Genomic DNA, 26,069 nt, shown 5'->3' with positions numbered 1-26,069 from the left:
ACATTCAAGGAGAGGAAATCATAGACAACTTCTGATTTACCATGGCTCATAATGGTGAGGATTCAGATGAAGCAGGGTGCCAATTATGATGCCACAAACCTGATTCCAATCTTTGAAATTCCAATGAAGCACAGACGTGTAAGTCTCACCATCACCATCACCACTTTCCTTTTCCCCTCTCTCTATACTAGAATTTCCCAAAGTTTTTATAAAAGCAGCCATACCTGTTGTCTTTTTCTAGGCCCTGGTTTTGATGAACCCGGAGCAAGGTGCAGATAGGCTACCAACAGTGAGATGCACAAAGATGAACAGGTGTGGAAATGGCCTTGTTTTCTATAATGTTTCATTTCATTCATGTTCTTTCAAAACTTCTAGGGTTAAAATAAACAGACCTCTAGTAATATCAAATTGGTTTCATGATCATGATTTAAAAAGACATCTGTGACCTGGGCAATCTGGAAGTTACTGGGACAGAGAGAAAACAAATGAATTCGGAGGTGAATGATTCTGAATTTATAGCCATGGATTGGGTTTACTTTCAATTTTATAGCATAAAAGTTGGTTCACTAAGAACATGTATCTTCTAACAACATGCAAGGCCTACTTCAAATAATCTCTCATACAATTTGGCAAAACCAAACCTTTGAATCCATAACTAAATTATTTTAATTATTCTTTAAAGAAAGCCTAGAAGATAATTTATGTACTAATATCCTTCAGTAATTATCAACTTGTGTCATTACATATGTGTGTGTAATAAAACATTTAAAAATACTAAGTATCTCTTACTTTTCACTAATTCAGGTATTCTTTGGCCAATTATTGTTAGTTTAAAAGGACTAAAGTGATGAGATTTTGTTTCCTTGCATCAAACTCCATTTTATATACTCTGACTTGAGCCATTGTAACAACAGTGACCACAGCATTCTACATTCTCCAGCTCACTGAATCCTCACACAGCTCCATAGGACTGGTATTAGTATCAGCTCCATTTCACAGGTGAGGAAAGTTAAGGTTCAAAAGGTAATTAATTTGCCCAAACTCTCATAACTGGCAAAAACTAGAGCAGAGATTCAAGTCCTGGTTATCCAACTCTAAAGATAGTGTCCTTAACCTCTGTGTTACAGGATGCTGTTCTCCATTTGTACAAAAAATACTGTCACATATAATTTCAACAGCAATGATTTAGAACTGTGTAATACTCTGCAGCTGACAAAGAACTTCCACACCTTCCAAAGCACAGAGTACAGTTCCAATGATGTATGCATCAACTTTCTCTAGGTTAATTCCTGGGAAATTCAGAAGTTGCTACACTTCGGGATTTCCAAACACCCCCACCTGTTCCCACTTTACGCAGGAAGAGCACTGAGGGAGGCCTATAGATTTAAGACAAGGATATGTTAAAAGCATAAAACCCTTTATACATGTATTTTTTTAAGCACTTCCATATTCATTAGATGATCTGAAGCAAACCACCCCGTGAAGGAGATGGCATGACAGAACTATTCTTGTTTCAAGAAGAAGGAAACTGAGGTTCAGGGTGATTAAGTGAAGTCCCAGAGTTAATGTGACACTGGCAGAAGTGAAACTCAGGTCTTCTAGGACCTTTCCAATCTCCCCATCCCTGCTCAAGGGTCTGAAGCACATCCAAGAAACTTAGGGAGTCCTCTGCTTCAGGAGACTGGACACCACTGCCAGGGTGTGGCTGGTGCCAGGGGATCCTGAAAGTGAAGTGGCAGGCACAGATTCAGCCAGCCCACCTCCCATGACGGTCTTCTCACCCCTGGGAATCTAGCTGTGATTCAAAAATAATAAACCAACATGTTCTCTTATTTTGTCTATTTACTGACAAAAACCTCAAAAGGCACAGGGAAGTAAATGAACAATTTTAAAAGAGGAAAATCACCAAGCTTCTAAAAAGCCAGCATGAGATGACAAGACATTCTTTCTGATTCCTGGACATATGGGATCATCTCCTCAGTGACAACTCAGTGAAAAATTACAACACTAGTTAGACATTCTCAGCTCCTCTCACTGAACACTTTTCACTATCATCAGAGATAAAAGGGTTCATTATGTTCACGCTTGACTACTCAAGGCATATAGAGCATAAACTTCATTCATACTCACCTTGAGAAAATAAGGGTCTACTACAAAACCAAAAAATTCCTAACTCATCAGTCTTACACTGCTCTAAAAATGTATAAACACCAAGTCAAATGTGCAGATCAGAGACAGTTCCAGACTACCACAGGATGGCATGGCCATATGAAAAAGGAAGGGTCTAGAAAGCATAAACAAATATGCTAGGTTAACAGAGTTAAGGACACACAGCATCACCTAAGGTTTATTCATTAGAAGGCTACAACATGGTCTTGGTTTCAGTTTCTAAAATGGAAGAGAGCATTTTAACTCAGTACTTCTGGGATTATGTTTGTGCTAGTCTGATGGTCCCCCAGGGGCTATGCAACATACTCATCTTTCTTTGAACATTTATGCCCTTCTGACTTTGCAGTTCCCTGAAAAAATGGGGAAGGACTGCAAGATTTTCAGAAGTTATTTTTTAATTTGTTTTAACAAGAAAACAAATCAAACAACCTGTCTTTTGATTTTTTTGTTGTTGTTGCTTTGGGGGAATAGCAGGACCAAGAAGGGAAGGGAATTGTTAGGGAAGGAAGAGGTATGCCAGGCCCCCAACTTCCTCTGATAGGCGCCTCCTCACCTCTCAAGGGCCCGCTCAGAGATTCGTGGCTTTGTGTTTGCCATACCATACTGCTCCAACAATGGTTCCCCCCACCAGACAAAGAATACCTGAGCACAAAGCCTCTATCCATGTCTTAGACATCTTGGCATCCTTGGTCTCATGCCCAGAGCCAGGCACTCAACAGGAACTCAGGAAATGTTGGCCAAATTAATGAACATGGCTGAGAGGCTCTGCTTTGCAGACGTGGTTCTGACTTTACGCAAAGTACCTCTTCAGCATTTCCTACTGAAATGGACTTACTGGTGGAAAAGAGTGAGTGTGCAGCTCCAAGAGTGGGGCACAATGCTAACTAATGTTGAAAATGACTGGAAAGCCTTGTGTTTGCTTTGTTTTGTTTTAAATCTATGTGACATTTGTATTCTTCTTCATAAGGGATCTAATTTTGTTTTAATATTAAAAATAATGCTTTAAAATTACTTAGTAATTGAATTATTTTCCCAAAAACTATTTCATTAAACTGGTTGTTCCTTGACGGTGTATGCCTTTTTTAAATCCTCCAGCTTTGGGTACCCCCATGATGTTGCATATTTAACCCCTATCACTCTAATGAGGAACCCCTCTTCCCATCTATCTTTTTTCCTTTTTTTTTTAAGCACCACATGATCTGGCTCCTACCTCTTCTTCATCATGCTGGGGTGATGATTCCAGCGTGGGGAAGCTGAAAGATAAGGCTGTCGCTGGCACTGTTTAAATTCGTGGTTTCCATGGCCTCGGTCAGTTTAGTTGGGTTGGGAGACATGGGGTGCCAAGGAATTCACAACAGAATTGCTGTTAACCTTGTATGGGCAATTCCTGTGGCGAAATCATACACAATGTTGTTTCTCCAGGAATAAATTCCATCCAACACTAACCTAAGGCCACAGAGGCTCATTAAGAGGAAGGTAATTTTAACATTTTAAGTAAAAGAACAGGCAGCTTTGAAAGCCAGTTATTGGAAGGAGGCAGCATTGGCAGGGAGGTGAGGTGTGTTGTCTGTCACACCATCTCAGCCCCAGCCCTGCCACTCATTGGAGAGTGCTGGCTCCTAGGCCTTTTCAAGACAGGGGCTTCATCTGGCAGTAGGCATCCATGTGGTAAAACAAACCACACTCAAAATCTGTCAAACCCTGATAGACCTGAGGGAAGATGAAGAAGAAAAGAATCAGAGATGGATCACTAGCCCTGCCTTCTGTCCTAGAACAGGCAGTGTTCAGAAAAATGGGATAAAAGTGTCACCAATGACTCACTTAGCAAACATGAAGACAGTACTTCCGTGCGGTACAAACTCAAAGAGAGTAAGATAGAGTGAGGGGTAGACAAATTCATTTGGAATCAAGTCAATCAACAAGCACCTCCTAAGGATATCTTGAGTCAGTGCACTAACAAAGGTTCCTCTGGGCCAGCTTACAGGTGCATTCCCTTCCTGCCCACACTCCTGGCAATAGTGGTATGCTAGAGCTGCTTCAGGAGCTCTGGTAGCATAGTGGCTAAGACACTTGCCTGCTAACCAGAAGGCTGGCGGTTCAAACCCACCAGCCACTCCTCGGAAGGAAGGTTGGGCAATCCTACTTCCGTAGTGATACTGCCTCGGAAACCCAAGGAGGGGTCGCTATGAGTCGGGTCCGACTCGACGGCACATAACAACAACAACAACAACAACAGAGCTGCTTCTAGAAGCCCTCTAGCTCCATTCATGGGGTACCTTCCTTTCTTGGGTGTTTAAGAGATGAGGAGGATGCAGAGCTGCCCTAAGGGCTCTGAAATGGCATTTCCAACTACAGTCAGGTACACAGCAACACACTGAATCTCCTTCTTCAGCCGGTCTCCGCTGAACCCTCTTTATGGAGGGTCGGTCCACAGAGATGAGGTGGGCCAAAATACCATCAATGAAATTCAAAAAATGTCAAGGCAAGAACCATGATAAGGTCACAGGAAATATATGCTCAAGAGTTGATTGTCATTCTGCATTAAAGAAAGATTCTAAGATTAAAACTGAATTAGAAAATTCTCAATGATACTACCATCTACCAAACTAATAAATGATCCTAATTTGAGGGGTTGTAAGAGTTTGAAATTGCTTAGTATTTATATACTAATCTAGGCTTGTTTCTCCTTCACAGTAAAATCTGGAACACCACTGGAAATATTTATGAGTGACTTAAAACGGCTAGGTTATACATGAAGGGAAACAAAACCACAAAAGACAAAGGCCTCTTCCTGAGGGAAGACTGGGCCTTCCTTTTACTCACTTAAAATCCACCTCTATACATTCTCATACTAATATGACTGGCTTCGGGGAAACATTTTCGTTTAATCAGTAGTGTTTGGCAAGCATCAGAAACACAGAATCTCACAGACAGATACAGGCAGAAGGAATCACAGTTCAATCCAAAAGCAACACACTGAGGGGACATCAGAGTCCAAATGCATGCAGAGAAGCTGTCAGGGGGCAGCTAAGAGACACGCAGAGCCACCTCACACGTGGCAGCAGGAGAATGTGCAACACGGATCCAACTGCTTACCCACTAAGAACACCAAGAACCAGGTTAAGGACGAAAAATGAGCCAAGGATGATCAGACTAACAAAATACACCCATGGCCATTCCCATCCTATCGCATCATTTACCTGTAAAATGTAAGGAAATCAGTTATCAGTTATCCATTTATTAAAGAGCAGAGCCCCAGTTGCAGCTGCCAGACCAATCAGTGCTTTGGCTGAAGGTTAGTACTCCTAGGACGAGGACTAAACCTAGGTCATTTCATTTTATTCTTCAAATAAGCAAAGTTCTGCAGCTGAAATCTACCAATCTGTCCTTCCAAAAGCCAGACCAGACCAGCTCATTTAGCTACCAATTTGTACCAATTAATCTGCATTATATTTGGATCCAGACCAATAGAGCAATTATAAATGTATCTCATTTTAGGACAGACAAAAGGGCAAGCAATGGAAAGTATTTAAATCCCATGCCACAAAGCCGATTAATTTCTGGTCAATAAGCTTTCTATAGCTTTCTCTCTTGAAGGCTGGTGAGGGTCCAGAAAACAGCTTGATTTAGGAAGCCTCAGCAGAAAAAAAGCATCCCAGAGGACACGGAAAGCATTTGGCACCCACTCGGCGGGCCCCATCTAGCAAAGCCTGTGTGGTCTTGGCAACTGTCCTCAGGACTCTGCTTTCAAGATGAAAGAGGTGTAGCTTACCCGCTCAATACACCAAGTACAAGATTTAGTACGAAAAATGACCCAAAGATGACGAGACTGACAAAATACACCCAGGGCAATTCAAATCCCATAGCATCATTCATCTGTAAGAAATAAGATGGTCTCATAGGAGTGGGTTAATAAAAGAATCTAATAAGGAGAGAGTGTCACATTAGAGACAGTATTCTATACATTTAATTAAACATTTACTTAGATTCAAACCAGAGACAACAGTAGCCAACACACATTCAATTACACATTCCCAACACATACACACACACACACACACACACACACCCCAAATATAGTAGCTTTGGGCCATAGGTTGGGAAATAGGTTGGGATCCTGCTCTAACTGGAAACTGTCTTGATAAGTGATTTTCAGGAAAGATCATGGTGTGTGTAGTGGTGGTGGGGGAACCTATTTTCCATTCTGCCCAAGTTGTTAGTACTTTTTCTGCTTTTACAATTTGTGACAGTGGAAAAGTCTTAATTATAGAGACAAACTGGCAATATTTGACTCTATAAATTCTTTTCTTGAAAAAAAGAAAAAAAAAAAAAAAACAACTCCTAAAATAATAAACCTTTCACTGGAAGCCAACCTATCCAAGGATCCTAACCATCTGAAATCTGGATTATCTGCAATCACTGAGTGCATCCACAGCTAAATTAACATAAAAAGAAAATTTTCAGAGGTCAAATAGCTGACACATATTTAGAGGTGCTTTTGGAAATGGATTTTCCCTAACTGTAGCCATAGGAAGGACTCTGGAAAAGGAAAGCCATCCTTATCCCCCACACCTTGCTTTATTTAGCTGACTCAACCTGGGAGCACTGGCTCCAGCTGTGAGCTGATTTGGATTAGAGATGACAGAGGGCCTGGCCAGAGGAACTCAGGGCTCATATTTCTGAGACAGGTTCAAGCAGCAGTCAGACCTGGCCTTCCTCACAGACCTTCCCAGGAGAGGTCAGGCCATGAGCAGATTTCATGCTAGAGCTAACAGGTACTTTAAGGTTTATAGCTGAATGGAAGTTTCAGTAGCATAAGTCAGTGTTAAGGAGGGGGGTGTTAAAGGCCAGTCAGGGGATAGAATGGATGACCCCAGGCCTGACTCTCCCAAAACACCCAAGATCTTCAGTCAACAAGAACTACATACAGTCTGGCAGAGTCATCACTCCTGCCTTGAAGGTGTGAGCCCTCAGCCCCTTCCAAAGCCCTGCCCTTCAGCAGGTGCTTTCCTGCATATTATCTAGTTTTAACTTTTCAGAATAAGCTTTGTGCATTTCATTATGTTTGCTTCATGCAGCAGCCAAACAGGAAAAGAGAACATTGAAAAAAAAAAAAATATCTAACATCTGTTGCTGAAGTCTAGGGACAGGGCATTAAATCCCTTATGAAACACCTGTTTGGCCACATGAAAACTGATGTGCTTAATAGAACTCATATCACTCTGCACATCTTACATCGGCAATTAGAGTAATGAATGAGCCAGGGCTGTGGCTGCAATTGTTGATCTAATTAAGTTGGATAAACGAATTTGAGCAGGAAGGCAGAGGGTAATTCTTCCAAGCAACTACACCACTAAACTTATTTAAAAACCCATGTGTGGAGAAGAAGCTGGCAGCCTGGTGTAGTGGTCAGAGCCTGGCCTTGAGCCAAGAGCTGTGACAGAGACCTCTGTGGGCCTGTTTTCTTTTCTGTTCGAAGAGGGATGTATGGGGAGAGAGTGCTTATCGGGGGTGAGGGAAGGATGAGCACATCCAGGGCTCCCACTGTGAAATCTCACTGCTCTCCAACTCTGGTAAAGTTTGTTGGCCAAGCCATCTGGTGCCTCTGAGCTGACCTCAGTCTCCTATTCTGGAGAATGGCTGTAGTAGCAGCTTTCTGTGCCATTTGAGAAGGAAAAATTTCTTTTCTTTCTTCAAAAAAGCTTTTAATTGCTTAGTAGTAGTTGTTCAGCACACTCACTTTTGCTCCAATCAAAAGTATCACCTGAATGACAGCTGGGGGAGAGGAGTAGTGATAGCAGGGAGAGGCTAGAGCTAAACAAAAGCCACAGGAGAGAGACTTTGTTCATCTCTACAGAGAAGGGGAAGAGAAACAAAGCTTAAGCTTTAAGGGCCAGTCTTTCTCCCAACTAAACCTTCTCAACCCAGTCTCTTTTCAGAGTCTAGTATTTCTTAAGGAGCTCTAGTAGCATAGTGCCTAAGGCACTTGACTACTAACCAGAAGGCTGGCGGTTCAAACCCACCAGCCGCTCCTCAGAAGGAAGGTTGGACAATCTACTTCCATAGTGATACTGCCTCGGAAACCCAAGGAGGGGTCACTATGAGTCAGGCCTGTCCCGACAGGACGTAACAACAACAACAACATTTCTCAGACTTTACCACATATGGAGGGAAACATCAGAACTGACAAAGAGTTCCAAAAAAATTCCTACATGAAAACAAGAGACTCTGTTTGGGATTTTGTCTGCATGGTCTTTATTACATGGAGAAACTGGCATGAGCCGAAACATTTCAATTTAGATTAACTTTTTAATATTTATATCAAAGCCATCATGTGGTGATACCTAGTTCCCAGAAAATAATATTCTACTTAGTTTCAGTTTTTCTTCATTTTAAAGGCTGGAATGCACATTCTTGTCTCAAAGGCCAATCTACGGGGTTTTATTTTCCCGTAATTACTGATAACACTACAGGAAAATTGGTATATTGCTTGTAGTTCCCTTGAGCACAGAATAAGAGAAAGGCACAGAAAGGCAAGCCCTTGGCTGATTAACTATAGAGGAATTCCCCAGCTGGCTTGAAGGAAGCAGAATGCCAGCCTGCCCGTGAGTACTTCCAGTTAGAGTTCACTGAGAAGACAGCTTGGTGCTAAAGTAAGAGGCCACAAGTGGTATATGAATAGCTCTCTCCTGAAACCAGTAATATTTTAACTGATTTCCTACACTTAAAAACATTTCCTTTGACTTGAGGAAGAAAAAGAAAAAAAATCATCTAGACTAATTCTATAACTTGTAGATAAGAAAATTAAAGCCTAGAGGTTTGGTGACCTACCCAAAATCACACGATCAGCCCTATCAGGCCTTAATGCTCTTTCTCTGCACTACACCTGGCTGCCTCTGTGGACATCAAATGATGGTTTAATTATTTTTATGGAACTCACTTTATAAAAACACTATAGGTTTGGTTTTAGCCACAAATTAATAATCCCAACCACAACACATCCAAGTGCGTAAGTGTATCTTATGCATATTGGGACCCTTCTCAAGACTCCACCAGCCATTTCCCAGACATGCTTGGGCACTGTCATAAATGAACTTGAGAACATTGATTGAATATAAACAGATTAGATGGAAAACTATCCCCAACAAAGAGTTTATCCACCATATAAAAATGCCACAAGAATTGAGTAATTTGCGTGTAATCAGTATTTAAAATGTAATCTCCTTTATTTCCCAAAATGCTCCTTTTATGCTCCAGCTGTAGATAAAAATAGATATTCAAGCATGGCCCCTCTACAGTCATGCGGCAATGGGATTGGCACACTTGAGGGATTATAATAGTGCCCAGTATTTGTTGAACACCTGCTCTGTGCCAGGCACTGTGCTGGGCATGGATGTTCTGTCCTAGAACATAGCTGTGTGGCTTCCAGCTGACCAAGGTCTATAAAATATTATGAAGACTTGGTGCCTCACCTCCTGCCTATCTCTACGATGAGTTAATAAATGCAATCAGCAAGTAATAAAAACCATCCTGATGAGTTTCAGAGAGTAAGAGCTTTGTGAACACTCTGGAAGACATTACTTAGCTGCCCCCTAGTGTTCTAGAAGTGTTTACAAAGCTCTGATAAGTGGAAGACTGCCAAGGAAAAAGGACTGGGTTCTAGTCTAGACCAGAGGTCACCAAACTATAACTTGCAGGCTAAATCTGGTCTGCCATCTGCTTTTGTATCTCCCTTGAGCTAAAAATTGTTACTACATTTTGAAATGATTGGAAAGAAGAGTATTTCATGACCTATGAAAATTATATGACATTCAAATTTCAGTATTCATAAAATCTTATTTGAATAGAGCCATATCCATTCATTCACATATTCTCTATGGCTGCTTTGGTACTACAGTAGCCCAGCTAAGCAGTTACTAGTAAGACAGGCTTCAAGGTCTACAAGGGCAAAAATATTTGCCGTCTGGTCCTTTAAAAAAAAGTTTGATGACCTCTGTTCTGGATCAACCATTTGCTGTGGGCTCTCTACATCCTGCTGTCTCCATCTTCAAAATCGTTATAGACCTTCTATTAAGAGATATATACTGGGATAACACTGATAAATTACTTTCATTTCTTCATCAGAATAAAAATGCTACATAATTCATAAAGAATGTAATTATTATTTTGTCAAATTATTAAGTATGTGATACATTATATTAACAATAATCATAATTATATCACCCTAGGTAATACTTAAAGGTTCTCAGGAGAGCAAATGAAAACTTTTTGTTTCTGGATGCATGGAGTTTTCCCTCCTTAATCTTACACTCCCAGAATTTTCACTTGCTTGACAATAGGAAAGTTGTCACAAGAGAATCAATGTGTAGAAATTAACATAAAGTATAAAATTGTCCATTAGTCAAGGCATGTCGGATCAGCAATTGACAATTCACTGTGACAACAGAGAGAAAAACAAAGCTGAGATGCATCATAGATATTTATTTTAAAAACTAAAACTAAAAATGTTATTTTCTATACTGTTTTGGGGAAAGAATCAGAGTTTAGACTATTCGGGTAATACTTTTTGTATTTATAACAAACTGCAAGGGCAGATTGGGATTGAGACCTCAGCTAATCTGACTGGGAGCTGCAATTTAGATGATAATAGTGAAAATGCACCCTTTCCCTAAATTTGAAGGTCTCCTTGCAAGCCATGGTCTTATCTCATGCAATATAATCTCCCTGCTCTTTCCACTTTATGAAAAGGAGTTGTTTCATGAATATATATAACAGACATGCAGACCCATACAGACACTCACACACAAACACACACATTACTATGACAATCAGAAGGAGGAGAAAAGAGCAATATAATGCTAGTGATATTTAAACCACATTATCAAACTGGATTCACACCATGAGAACTAAAGATAAAAACTTTCTTTCTTTGCCTAACACTGAATATATAGGGACTTGCACAATCCTGCAAGCATAGTTTTCACTGGTGAAGCGAAGCAGAAACCAATTTGTAAACATTATATGCTTCAGTTAGGGAGCAATATGAAGGCCTGTAAAGTATCTAAAATTTAGAGGCTGTCAGAAGTAACTTCTCAATTTGCAGGCCTTCTAAATACAGACTGCCATTCTAGAAATACGTTACTACTAACTGCCTTCTAACAACTTGTATTGGAATGCTGGTTAATCCTATGTGGATTTGGATTTAGGCTCAAAATCTACATGTTAGCTGTTTTTCATGGCAACTCTGTACCATGGAAAACAATTTCTAAAGTTCTTTTCACTTTTTCAAACTACACCAATCAAATAAACTCACGCAGATCTAAGAAATTGCTATTCAAATACTGCTGCACTTTATATATAAGACAGTCTAGCAGTACAGAGGTTAAAGCATCTAGCCACTAACCGAAAGGTTTGTGGTTTGAACCTACCAGCCACTCTGCAGGAGAAGGATGAGGCAGTCTGCTTTCATAAAGATTCACAACCTTGGAAACCCTGTAGGGGTCATTGTAAGTTGGAATTGACTCAGTGGCAGTGGGTTTGGTTTTGGGTGCTTTATTTACAGCAAATCCTTCTGGCTCTATCTGGCACAAGAGCAATCAGACCCTTCAAAGGCCAATGGAAGTATGTCCAACTGTTTTCATGGTGTGTTGGACAGGTCTGCCAGACCTGGAAGTCTGAAGTGCAATATCCACCCTCTCTGCCAGAGTTCTATAGCTTCAAAGAGAGCTTGTTGTGGACTGTTCTACAATAACACTGAATATACACAAGAGAAATATTATAATAGGGGAAAATCTAATTTTAGGCTTAAGGCTATACTAATGCCTTGGCAACCCAAGGAGGGGTCACTATGAGTCGGGGCCAACTCGACAGCACACAACAACAACAAGAAGTTATGGAAAGCATAACGAGGATCTAACTTCTTGTCTGTATAACTGTTCTTTAGAATCTAGTATAAAAAACCTTGCCTTTATAACTAAAAGATCAAATTTAAAAGCAGAAGTCCTATTAATCTAGGAAATGACCTTGTGGATCTCTTGGAGTTTAATCAAGGTAGCCCTGGCCTTCTGTGGTTCAACCAAAGGAGACTACTGGGCACACTCAGCACTAACTCCCCAGGCAGCACTGAGTAGTGGAGAATTAGAAGGCCAGATGCCAACATCATACAGCAACTTTCTACAACTGAAACAAAGGCCCCTGAGAAAGCAGGATAATAAGCCCTGCTGAGTGAAGAGAGGGTCTGCTTCACTTCCCAAAGAAATGATTTCCAGGGTCTCTTCTACAATCACCTTTACAATGAGGCTCTAGCTGCTGAAATATTTTCAAGCAAGGAGAGAATACTCCATAAACTCTTCCCTCAAGCTGCTTACCCAGTAGAGCACGTCAGTCCAGCCCTCCATGGTGATACACTGAAACACGGTGAGCATGGCAAAGGCAAAGTTATCAAAGTTGGTGATGCCTCCATTTGGGCCAACCCAGCCACTCTTACACTCTGTGCCATTGGCGGTACATTGGCGTCCATTCCCTGAGAACGCACATGGTGCTGGGTCCTCTTCAGCTACGATATCTGCAAACAGAGCAAGAAGACCTCACCACTTAGGAGAGGAACACAAGGAAATTCCTCAGCAGACACTAAACATCTTTGCCAGAGTCTGGAACATCCTACCGCCCATCTATGCCATCTCAGAATCCTTCTTGACCTTCAAGTTTCAGCTCATATATTCCCTCCTTAGTGAATTTTTTCTTATTTAGCCACAAGCCATTGCTCTTTCCTTTTCTAAGACTAAACAGAACAATGCTGTTGTTTTGTCTCATATAGGCAGTCCCTGGATTACAAATGACATCCATTTCTGACTGTCTTTAAATCTAAGTGGAATTTGTAGGTGACTAGGAACAGGTACATATAGTTCTTATTTAGCCATACTTTAGTGCAAGAAAAGGAGCTCTAGTGGTACAGTGTCTAAGGCATTTTACTGCTAACCAGAAGGATGGTGGTTCAAATCACCAGCTGCTTCACAGAAGGAAGATGGGGCAGTCTACTTCCATAAAGATTTACAGCCTTGGAAAACTGTATGAGTCACTATGAGTCGGAAATGGCTCAATGGCAATGGGTTTGGTTTGATCTGAGTTAGTGCAAGAAAAGGCTGAAAGCCTTTTCCGTGATTTAAAAGCTGCAAGCATAGCAAGAGAAGGTAATTGTGATGAAGAATTTGTTGAGAGTAGGGGTTGGATCAAAGTGAGGGCAAATTTAAGTAACATTAAAGGGCAAGTAACAGTTGTCTTTAAGTTGGATATTCGTAGCCTGAGTCTGCCTATATTCCTAAAATCACAGAAATTGCTTTTGGGAAAACCTAATTTAAAAAAAAATCAGATTATCTACCATTTTCATTACTTACCTGAGTCAGCAAAAAAGCATGTTTTGTGCATTTTTCCAATAAAAAGTTCCAATCCTATAATAGCATAGATTATGATTACAAATAATACCAAAAGGGCTATGTGAAGAAGGGGAACCATGGCTTTTATAATGGAGTTCAGGACAACTTGTAAACCTAGGAAAGATAAAAATAAGTTTGTAAAAAGGAAGACACTTCAATGATACTTATATAATTTCTAATGGTGCTTGTTCCATTTACAACACACAGTAATAGAACTCAAAAAGAGACTTCAAAACTTAATTAACATGAAGCCTGGATGTGAGATGAGCTAAAAAGGAATCTTAAAGGTCATTTAATTGAACTCTTTCACTTAATAGATAGGAGACTAAGGCCTGGAGAAGGGACTGTCTAATATCAAAGTTAGTCATTGATTTATACATTTGTTCGTCCATTCAACAAAGTACCTTGAATATCTACTATGTAGAAAGCTTAAGATTTAGTGTTTTTTAGGGATTTGAAGAAGTGTTACATAAAGTGCCTTTTAGCAAAGGGAATATATCCCAGGAGGAAATATAAGGATTAAACACAAATAACTGTATTCTTACCTAATTTGGTAAAGATTTACCACCTTGGAAACCCAAAGGGAGTCACTATGAGTCAGAATCAACTTGATGGCAGTGGGTTTGGTTTGCGTTTGGAAGGTAGCACATATCAGATGCTATATGAGTACTATCAAGCCATTAAAAGTGAAATGGGAAGAAAGACATCATTTTTGGGTGGAATGAAGAAAGAGGACTCTGAAGCAGCCTCCCTCAAGGCAGGGCCTGAAGGTTCAGTAGGATGAGTTTCCACAGATGGCTAAGGGAGAGTGGCTACTCCAGGCAGACAGAATGGCATACCCCAGGCAAAGAAGTGAGCAAGGACAATGTGGATTTGGAAGTAGTGACTCTTGACTGGCACTCATTTAGAGGAAAAGAAGATTGGGGGATGGACAACCAACTACCAGCTTGGGGTTTAAATCAGAATTACAGAGCCAGACTAGCCCATGAGCAAAAAACAGCCACTTTTTAGAAAGATAAACAGGGCAACTGTAGGCTACACAGATGCAGAAATAGTTTGGGAGTTCTGGGACTCTACAGTTAGGTCAGGAAAAGGATCAGGATGAGATCAGAATGTAGAATCTGAGTTTGGAAACAGACAGATGCCTATGGAGTGTTCCAATTATGTAAGCCACAGTCATGAGGCAAACTGTAATGGCCTAAACAACAATAAGCTAGTTGAAAGGAGGCTCTCCCAAAATGACAGAAGTAGGAGAGGAAGGGCAGAGAAAGAACAGGAAGAAGAGCAACTGACTTTGGACCTGTTGAGCTTTGAATACTGGCATAACATTAAAACAGAAGTGCCCAGCAGCTGAAATAGGGGCCTAGAGAGATGAAGGTGGAACATGTGGAAAAGCTATCCACAGACTAATACTGAGAGCCATGGGATGAGTAAGCCTGCCAAAGAAGAGAAAAAGAGATAAAAGGAAGTGAGATTTGGGATAGCACTAAGGATTAGCATTAGATGGAAGGGAGCAGAGGACTGAGGAAGAGTAGAGACCAGAACCACAATAGAAACCATGCTTCCCAGTCCACATTCTTTCACTGACTGCCCTATGACACTGGCTTCTGCTCTGTAATTCACTCTTTTCTTCTCTTTCACTTCCCCTCCCCATTGTTTCTCTCTCCTTCAAACTGCCCCTTTTCTAGTATCTTCTCACTTTCCCTTTCCAAACATTTTTAAAGGAATAAAGAATGTAAGAAGTTGAGATGCTTAGAGTTAAATACATTAGAAATCAGTATACAACAACTAGGGAGCTCTGGCAGCGTAGTGCCTAAGGCACTTGACTGCTAACCAGAAGGCTGGCGGTTGAAACCCACCAGCCACTCCCCGGAAGGAAGATTGGACAATCTACTTCCATAGTGTTACTGCCTTGGAAACCCAAGGATGGGTTGCTATGAGTCAGGTCCGACTCGAGGGCACATAACAACAACAACAACAACATACACCAACCAAAGGGAAGAATACTTAACAGCAATAATAAAAGTTTATGGCAATAAGAACCCTGTGGGAATAGGTGGGAGAAATGACTAGAAGACTGCTAAGAAGATTTTGGACTCAAAGACTCCAGTTTTCAAGACCTTCACTACAACTAAAATTCTGGGTGTTGCCTTCAGGTATTTAAATGTTCAAATGGCTTTTTTGAAAAGAATGATGGACAGAATGATTTTCAGTGTTTTTGCCTCCTTCAAGCAATAAATGAAGGTGAGATGCAAACATCTTCTCTAATATACTTGGGCAGGTTCTTCCTCCTCTTCTTTTTTATAAATACATTGATGGCGCCATCCAAAATCATCATCCAGCAGTTAGCTCTTCTCAATTCTATGGCAGTGAGCTATACATTTAATATTATGACATTTGGAACAACCTATATTTCAGACTGATCAAATTTATGAGATAATGTGTACACTTTCATTATGCTCTTTTGTACATCATCAATATTGATGTATATGCCACAAGACTCTAGTCGAGGAGGCAGTGGGATATAGTGGAAAGAACACAGGGCCAGGAAAAAGGACATATGGGTCTGGTCCTCCTTGGCCACCCATTAGCTGTTACAACTTGCACGACAGTTTCGTCAACTAACAGGCCTCAGTTTCTTCAGCTAAAAGATCATGAAAAAGGACCAGATGATATTTAGGGTTCTTTCCTGCTTTAGTGGTACAGAAGTCTGATAAAAACTTTCCAGATAACTGAGTATACTTTGTTAAGAACACCACAGATGTCTGAAATACTATCTTTTGAAATATATGTAATCTTCTACTGAATGAGAATATAAATGTGCACACAAAACCGTGTCTTACAGGACAGTCAGCATTCTCTTTGGAAGAGGCTAGACAATTCCTAGATAAGTGTAAACAGTTCAACATGTCTGGGTATTTGGCTGGGTAACAATTTCAGGTACTAGAGAAGAAATTAGGAGCTCTGGTGGCATAGTGCCTAAGGCATTTGACTGCTAACCAGAAGGCTGGCGGTTCAAACCCACCAGCCACTCCTTGGAAGGAAGACTGGGCGATCTACTTCTATAGAGATACCGCCTGGGAAGCCCAAGGAGGGGTCACTATGAGACCAATTTGACTTGAGAGCAGTGAGTTTTTTTTTCTTTTTTGGTTTGAGAGAAGAAATCACTAGGCCACAGCTGCCAGTCAACACTGGAAATAGTACAGCCCACAGCTCTCAACTCCCTCCCTCAAAAGCTCATTTGGATTTGAAGAGAAACTTGGAGGCTCCATCAGGGCAGTTAACCTTTCAAGACCAAATTATTTTCTGCTCTAGATTTTTTTGTTGAAACCCTGTTTTCAGTAATGGAAGGCATTTTGAATGAAATGAAAAAAAGTTTTTTGAGGTAATATGGATTTTCATACAATTAATGAGACACAGATGTTACGAGGGATCTCTGGTGTTGGGGTTTGTGAGAAGAGGCCCTTTCTTCAGATTCAAGCAGTTATGCGGGCCCTCACCAGATAGCAACATGCATCAGAAGTGGGATAAGAATTTCCCACTGAACCCCATAACCAGAAAATGTAGGTGAGCACTATATATGTGTGGGTGTGTGTGTACACACACACCCACACATATATCCTACAAGTCACAAAAGGATTAAAATATGTCCATAAGGTCCTTACACAAGACTCAGATTCCCACTTTTCTCTGTAGATCTGTAAGAGAGAGATGCAATTCTCTGCCAAATTTCAAACAGTGAGGTTTTGGAGACAAGGAAAAATAAAGTTTATAACTGATTCTCAAGAGTATCTGGCATACTAATCTGCACTCATCAACTAGTAAAGACTACAACATTAGCCAATGGAGTCAAAACAATGCTACATGAGTTCTGAGTGATTTCACTGGCCAGAGTCTTGCACTTTTGAAGCCACACCACCAGTGTGTCTGTTCACAGCATATACCTAGGGCAAGCTCTCTTGTCATTAGGTCTTTTGAGGAAAAAAGTTGTCATGGTTACTTTGAAATTAGATTAAGCTATAACAACTATATCTGAAAGAACTTGTTCGCTCACTGAACTTCTCATTTAATCATGTTACACTTAAAAAAGCCAGTCATTTTCAAGGTACTGCTATTTCTCTCAATTGCTTCCAGACAGTTCTGTGGTTTTGACTTGTGCTGATCTTTTTCAATGAAAATAAATGAAGCATCTGGAAAAACAAGTGTACATAAAACACCACTTCCTACCCTTTAAAATGTTAAATTTGGAAATAGTTTTTTTTTTTTTTTTCCAGAGAACTTCTGGTGTATTCTGAGTACCAACAAGTTTAATAAAATTTCATGAAGAACTTCTGGAGAGGGGGATTAAAAAAAAAAAATCTGTGCTTTTCTGATGGCTTTATGAGTTGTAAAAACATAGGCACACCCTCCAGTCTCATATCCTTCCTCCAGCTGTGACCAAACAACCATCTCTGAACCACCATTCCTTGGAAAGGTGTTAGGACTTCTACTTTCTGAAGTCCCAACAGGAGGTGGTCTGTAAGAGGGCAGAGCCCAGTGAATCAAATCCCATGTTCCTTATGTAAGTGTAAGAGCCCTGAGGGTCTGACCAGGACACAGACAGGGCATCTGTTCCAACTCAGTTGGCACTCAACCCTGCCTGGGGGCCTGAAATAAGGAGACAAGGAGCAAACTAGGGCCCAACACTGACCAGTTAACAGTTCCTCCAAAAAAACCAAACTCACTGTCATCAAGTCAATTGCGACTCATAGCAACCCCTCCTTGGATTTCCGAGGCAGTATCTCTACGGAAGTAGATTGCCCAATCTTCCTTCCGAGGAGTGGCCGATGGGTTTGAACTGCCAGCCTTCTGGTTAGCAGTCAAATGCCTTAGGCACTACACCACCAGAGCACCTATAATAGCTCCTAGTGGAAAATAATAGTGTCTGTCCCTCAGTGAAGGAGCTCTGGTAGCATAGTGGCTAAAGCACTTGACTGCTAACCAGAAGGCTGGCGGTTCAAACCCACCAGCCACTCCTCGGAAGGAAGGTTGGGCAATCCTACTTCCGTAGTGATACTGCCTCGGAAACCCAAGGAGGGGTCGCTATGAGTCGGGGCCGACTCGACGGCACATAACAACAACAACAACAATCCCTCAGTGAGAGCCTCCTCTTGGGTTCCACACATTACACTAGGAACTCTCCTTATATTATCTCATTCAGTCTTCACAACAGCTTTCAAGACAGCTAATACTGTGCCCTATATATGGATAAGGAAACTGAAATATTCATCTCTTCCGCCTAGAGCTGGTCGGGCACAATTCCTAGTCGTGTAAGAGCTAAGCACAGTTTTCAGGAATCCAGTTCTCTACTGTTTTCCACTTTGAAAACAACAAGTCAGTGGAGTCCTATAATACATTCACAGATATAACCCACCACTTTCAGAGGGGCAGGCCTGGGAGTGAGGAGGAAATGATGCAACATATTATCAGAGGAAGAAAGCTAGACTGGAATCAGGAGACATGAACTCCAAGTCTGATGCCTTCACTTACTCAGTTCTCTACTAGAGGAGATTCTTTCTTCTACAAAATCAAAATGGCAACAATCATTACTTCTGGAGGCTGTGACAAGTATACAAAGTGACAATGTAAGCAAAGGGTTTTATAAACTGTGAAGGCCCATGTGGTCTCTGCTGAGCCCTTGAATGGTGCATAGCAACTTACCTAGTAGCACTCTGTTTCATAATTCTGAGACCCACCTAGAAGAAAAAATCAGCAAACTCCTGACTCTAGGAAACAAAAACTGCTTACTGGGCACTCCTGATACTAGTCGAAGTGGTCGTAACACTCGAAAGGCGCGGAGGGCTTTGACATCAAAGCCTCCTGATTTGCCACTAGAGTGGTTACCGCCTTCTGTTTCTTTGGTTAATTGTTCCAAAATTACACTAAACAATCTGAAAGAAGAAGAGAGAAAGAAATGTTAGAGTCTGTCACCCAAGGAAGCAAAACAGGATGATAATAGTAGTTATTTTTGAACAAGGGCTAATTCTATGTGGCTGCTGCTTAAATAAAAGGAAAGCAAGGCAAAGGCAAGAACATGGCTATGAAGTCTGAACATTACCCCTACATCTGAATTATTTGGGGCATGGATTAATCTTACATTTTCATGCCAATACAGCAGCTACAGCAAGTCACTTCCCACAGAATGGATTCACTGGGAACCCATTGGCGACAAGTAGAACTATCCCAAACAGAAACAATGGCAACAACATACACAGCAGTGACCATTTCTTAAGCACTCACTATGTGCTGAGCACTTTATATACATTATCTCATTAATCCTCATAAAATGCTATAAAGCAGGCATTATTATTAGCACCATTTTACAGATGAAGAAACAACTTTGATGAGATTAAATAACTTGCCCAAGGTCACACAACTAGTGCAGAGCTAGCATACAAACCTAGGTTTGTTGCCACCATTAGAATAAAGGCTCCCTGTCTACAGGGATTTTTTTTATCTGTTTTGTTATCCCCAGTGCCCACAGCAGTGGCCCAACACATAAAAAGTGCTCCCAAAATATTGCTAAGTAAGTCAGTGAAGGATCAATGACTTAAAAATCCTAAATCTTAATTGATGTGCAATACCATTTCCAATATAGTCACCAACTTGCTGTTATTCTGGCCAAGTTGAAACCTCTCTCCACTCCCCCCCACCCCAATTTTCAAGCCTAGAGGGACATTAGAGGAATAATGTATATCACAGATGTTGAGGAGCTCTCAAAAAGGCTAAAAGCAATAACCTAAGGTAAGGCATTAATACCGTTATTTTCTCTTCTGAAATGTGAATATTATTGTATCTGGCAGCCACCGTAAATTTTTTCCTACTCTCAGAAGGTTTTACGGATAAAGCTATTTTCAGGCAATCTGCTCATTTGACAGTTACTTTTGCTCTTTCAAATAAATATTTATTCTTTGGAATTGTTGCTTGTTTTTCAGAATAAATATAAATTTGCCCATTTCAAACAGAATCATCTCTAGCCATCAGATTGTGGGAATTATTGGCCAAGCAACAAAGAAAAGGTTTCTAAAGTTTAATTAGCAGCCAAAGCAGGAACTCTTCTCCCCCCGCTGGCATGTCTCTGGATCACCAAGACACTGGCTCCATAAAATACAGGGTGGTCTGATTGCAGTCCTGATCGAGTATAGTAATGTCATTCTAGGACATTTATAGACTAGCCGTGTGTTCTAGTAACAGTACAGCAATTAGCCAAGAAACAGCCGGGAGTGGGTGAAGGGTTGATGATAAGCCAGGTCTCCACCTTTTCCAAGCTTCGGATGGTGGGCTCTTCTCCCTATAGTTATGACTGGGGAAATATATCACATTTATGGCAGGTCTCTCTCTCCTCAGCGTAGTTTTTTAATTACTGTAAATCCCCGCACTGCGACTAAAGTTAAAAGTTTCCCCTCCAAAACAAGTTCACGGTTTCACAAAAACAAAGCTAAAGGAAGAAAGGAAACCTCAAACTCTTCTGAAATGTGGCAGCCACAGGAATTTTCATCCCACAGGGTTTCAGGAAAGTAATTTATGCAGGTGGTGACTTCAGATTGCTTTCAAGTATCAGTGTTTTGCAATGTACATGCACTTCATGATCCTTTTATTCCCTGTTCTTCAGTAATGTCCTTGAAAACAGGTGAATAATGTCTCTCTTTCATTACTGGGGAGGCCTGAGTCAGAGAGAGGCTGGCTGCTGTTTCCTGAGAGCACAAGGGGGTACGGGGCAGGGGCTGGTTTCCATTCCTGAGAGTTATGAGGCATTAGGAAAGTCCCTCTTTTTCTCTGGGCCTCCCATTCCCCACCTCCAAACAGTACCATGTGCCTGAAGAGATAAGGGCACCAGGAGAAAGCAGTATTTGACCACAGGCTGTTATTAAAAGTTTGCCCTTAAGACAGGAGATAAAAAGCCAGATGCTGCCCAAGCTGACAAAAGCCAGAAGCACAAGAGTAAGCACCTCATGCTCATCTGTGCAACAGCCGAGGTGACGAACCTGAATGTTTGAATCCATGTGTATTGAAAAATTACAGGAGGAGGATAGAAGTTGGTTCAGATCTAACTTGTCTGTAAAGCTCTGGTAGACACATCGAGTCTTCCTGTGGCCATGTTATTAGCAGTTAACATTTTAGAAGTATCAGTCACTTTCCTAATGTCTCTAGTATGGGAATCTTTACAAAAGCAGCAAGTCATTGTGGACTTTGAACAGAAATCCACTGAATTGAGATACAGACGGCTATTAGAACCTTTAGTGAAATAGGAACGTGATTCAAATGAAGGCAAGTAATAATTTTCCTCTTTCAAAACTTTTCTTCTATTCTTTCTTTGACTACAGTTTAGTGCGTATTTTAGATAGTGTGATGTTCTAAAGTTTTCCATTTTAATGAGAAAATAAAGGCCAATGAGATCAGTTTTACTTTAGTACATGATTTTTTACATTTTAAATTATCTTTATTATAGTTTAATTTATATATAATAACATGCACCCATTTTAAGTGTATCATGAGATGAGTTTTGAAAAATATAAATTTGGTCTTTGTTCTCTACTGCTGCTATAACACATATACCACAAGCAGAGGCTTTAACAAACAGGAATTTATTCTCTTACAGTTTGTTGTTGTTGTTGTTATGTGCCATTGAGTCAGACCCGACTCATAACGACCCCTCCTTGGGTTTCTGAGGCAGTATCACTACGGAAGTAGATTGCCCCATCTTCCTTCCGAGGAGTGGTTGGTGGTTTTGAACCACCAGCCTTCTAGGTAGCAGTCAAGTGCATTAGGCACTATGCTACCAGAGCTCCCCTCTTACAGTTTAGGAGACTAAAAGTCCAAATTCAGAGTACTGACTCTAGGGGCTGGCTGAAGGTCCCTTGACCTTGGGTTCCAGCTCTGAATCTTATTCCAGGCCCACTGGAGCTGGAGGCTTCTCATAACTCACACAGCTATTAGCTGCTGAAGCTGACAGCCCCAAGATTGATAGGTAAAATGGCACAATCCCAAGATCAGCAGACAACACAGCAGTCCACTGCTTCAAGTCCAGGAACTTCAGACAAAAACTCAGCCAAGAGAAGAATCCAAATGTGCCAAAAAGCTAGTTACCTTTCTCAAAGCATCTCCTTTTATACTGGAAGCAGGCCACACCCCAAAGGCAGCTCCCTTTCCACTGATTCACATCTCACAACAGATTCCACCATGACTATGATTACAGTCTCATCATGGGGAATAACTACACTCAGCTGCCAAGCCACTCAAAACCAATGCCCAGCCAAGCTGACACACAACCTTAACTGCCACAAATACCTAAGTGGGTTAAGTGCTCCGCTGCTAATGGAAAGGTTGGTAGTTCAAACCCACCCAGTGGCTCTGAGGAAGACAGATCTGGAATCTGCTTCTGTAAAGATGATAGCCAAGAAAACCCTGTGAAGCAGTTCTCCTCTGTCACATGGCATAGCTATGAGTCAGAATTGACACAATAGCATTCAACAACTAACACCACAATGAAGAAAGAGAACATCACAAACACCTCACAAGGTTCTCCCACCTCCTCCCCATCTTTGCAATCAATCTTCCCCCTATATGCTCAGTTCTAGGCAACCACTGATTGGCTGTTTATTGATATAGATTACTTTTTTCTTTTCTAGAATTTTACATAAATAGAATCATGTAGTTAGTATGTTCTCTTTTATCTTCTTTTGTTCAGAATGTTTTCCAGATTCATCTATGTTACTGCATTTGCCAGCAGCTTCTTTTTATTACTTGAAAAATGTTTGATTATATGAATATACCACAATGAGTTTATCTATTCATTTGCTGATGGATATTTGACTTGTTTCCAATTTTTCTCTATTATGAATAAAGCTATTATGAATATTAATGTACAAGTGTTTTTGTGGATATGTGTTTTTGTTTTTCTTAGGTGAACACCTAAGAATAGATTAGTAATATGATTATATGGTAAGTGTATATTTACTCAAAATACAAACTTGTAAGAAACTGGCAAACTGTTTTCCAAAGTCTTTGCATCAGTTTCCATTTCTACAAGAAATGTATGAGAGTTTCAGTTGCTCCACATTCTGGTTAACATTTGGTATTGTCAGTCTTTTTATATTTAGTAGGACTAGTGGGCATGTCATTGTGGTTTTAATTTGCACTTCTTTAATTACTAATGATGTTGAGCATCTTTTCAGCTGCCTCTTGGCCACCGATGTATCTTCTTTTGTGAAGATCAGTTCAAATCTTTTGCACATTAATTTATTGGATTGTCTTATTACTGACTGTAAAAATTCTTTAAATACTCTGAATACAAGTCTTTTGTCAGATGTTATGTATTGCAAATTTTTTTCCCCCAATCTGTGAATTGGCTTTTCATTAGTTTTACAGTGTCTTTTGAAAAAAAGTTATAAATCTTGATAAAGTCCAAATTTTCCATTATTTCTTTGATGGCTGCTAGTACCTTTTAAGTCCACACATATTTTTGCCTATTCCAAGATCATAAAGATTTTCCTATATGTTTTCTACTAGAAGTTTTATTATTTTAGCTTTTAATTTAGGTCTGTGATCTATTTTAAGATAGTATTGCATATGGTATGAGGTGAAGACACTGGTGGCACAGTGGTCAAAGTGCTGGCTGTTAACTAAAAAAAATCAGTGGTTCAAACCCAGCCAGCCGAGTGGGAGGAAGATGAGGCTGTCTGCTTCTGTAAAGATTTACAACTTTGGAAACCCAATGGGGCAGTTCTACTCTGTCCTATAGGGTCACTGTGTGCCAGAATTGACTTGGCAGTGGGGTTTTGGTTTTTGGGAGGTAAGAATAATGATTTATTTTTTTCTTATGAATAAACAAGTTTTCCAACACCATTTGTTGAAAACATTGTCCTCAACCCAATGTCAATTGATCATATATGTATGGGTCAATTTCTGGACCCTTCATTCTGTTTCATTGATCTTTGTGTCAACTCCTTATGTCGCTATCACACTATGTTGCCTACTCTGGCTTTACAGTAAGCCTTAAAAATCAGATAGTATAATTCCTCCAGCTTTGTTTTTCAACATTTGTTTGATTAGTCTAGAGGTTCTTTAAAATCCATATAAACTTTAGAAGAAACTTGTCAATTTCTACAAAAATCCTCTGGATTTAGATTGGAATTGTATTCAATCTACAGATCAAATTGTGTGAGAACTGACATTCTAACAATAGTGAGTCTTCCAATACCACAACATAGTAGATAACTGTATTTACCTAAGTCTTTTTCAATTTTCTTTCAGTAAGGCTTTGTAATTTTCATTGCAGTGTTTTGTTAAATTTATCTCTAAATAGAGATCATGTTTTTGGATGTCATAGTAAATGGCAATATTTTTAAATCTTCATTTTTTAACTGTTTGTGGTTACTATATATAAATCCACATAATTTTTTATACTGACCTTTTATCCATAAACATTGCTAAATTCATTCAGGAAACATAACTCTGCATGATTTAATTCCTCCTAAATCCACCAAGACTTATTTTATGGCCTGGAATGATACTGGCTCTCTTGGTGAATGATCCATATGATGTTCTTACTGGGTGGAATATTCTAAAAATGTCAATTAGGTCATGGTGGCTGATGATGTTGTTTAAGTCTCCTATATTCTTAGTGATTTTTTTGTCTACATGATCTATCAATTACACAGAAAGGAGTATAAGATTCTACAGTTACAAATTATATAGGGTTCCTTTCATTTCTGTCAGTTTTTGCTCCATGTACTTTGAAGCTCTGTTAATAGGCATATATACATTTAGTATTGTTACATCATCTTGCTGAAATGATTCCTTTATAATTATGAAATGTTTCTATTTAATCCTAAAAATATTCCTTCTTCTGACACCTACTTTTTTGAATAGTAATACAGCCACTCTAGATTTCATTAGTTTTTTTCATGGTATATCTCTTTCTATCCTCTCTCTTGTCGACACTATAGAGCTGCTATTTTTTCAATATGTATAATCTTATAATCCCTGGATTTTAAATAAAGTTTAGCTGGGTTTAAATTTACCATCTTGTTGTTTGTTTTTTATTTGTCCTGTCCATTGTTCATTGTTTCCTCTTCTCTATCTTTTCTGGATTAATTGAGCCTCTTTTTTTTTTTTTTTATTTAATCTCTACTTTAGGATTGCAATGAGTCAGAATTGACTTGATAGCAATGGGTTTGATTTGTAGGATTATTAGTCATACATTTTGATTTTTCTAGTGGTTTTTCTAGGTAAGGATCAGCAAACATTTTCTATAAAGTGCCATATAGTAAATATTTTAGCCTTAGCAGGTCATACAGTTGCTGTCACAACTACTCAATGCTACCATTATACTGCAAAAGTAGCCACAGATATGAATGAGTGTGGCTGTGTTCCAATAAAACTTTATATAAAAAAAACAGACAGCAAATAAACTAATCTGTCAATGTA

The 26,069-nt window shown here is 40.0% G+C and overlaps 1 protein-coding gene across 1 annotated transcript in view; it reads right to left on the bottom strand.

Moving 5' to 3' along the window:
• The window catches only part of CACNA1D (calcium voltage-gated channel subunit alpha1 D), a 515,670-nt gene that overhangs the window by 176,789 nt on the left and 312,812 nt on the right, over positions 1 to 26,069 (bottom strand). Inside the window, exons 5-8 of the mRNA XM_007937239.2 lie at positions 19,389 to 19,531; positions 13,563 to 13,715; positions 12,537 to 12,733; positions 5,266 to 5,369 (exon numbers count right to left, since the gene is read on the bottom strand). Of these exons, the coding sequence (XP_007935430.1) occupies positions 5,266 to 5,369; positions 12,537 to 12,733; positions 13,563 to 13,715; positions 19,389 to 19,531 (597 nt within the window). The remainder of the gene's footprint in view (positions 1 to 5,265; positions 5,370 to 12,536; positions 12,734 to 13,562; positions 13,716 to 19,388; positions 19,532 to 26,069) is intronic.

Source organism: Orycteropus afer, unplaced genomic scaffold (assembly GCF_000298275.1).
Source record: "Orycteropus afer afer isolate SDZICR_OR568_19922 unplaced genomic scaffold, OryAfe1.0 scaffold00041, whole genome shotgun sequence".
In the NCBI taxonomy this organism is placed as follows: domain Eukaryota; kingdom Metazoa; phylum Chordata; class Mammalia; order Tubulidentata; family Orycteropodidae; genus Orycteropus; species Orycteropus afer.
Note: the sequence above shows the minus strand (reverse complement) of the source record. Positions and strands in the feature narration are given on the sequence as shown.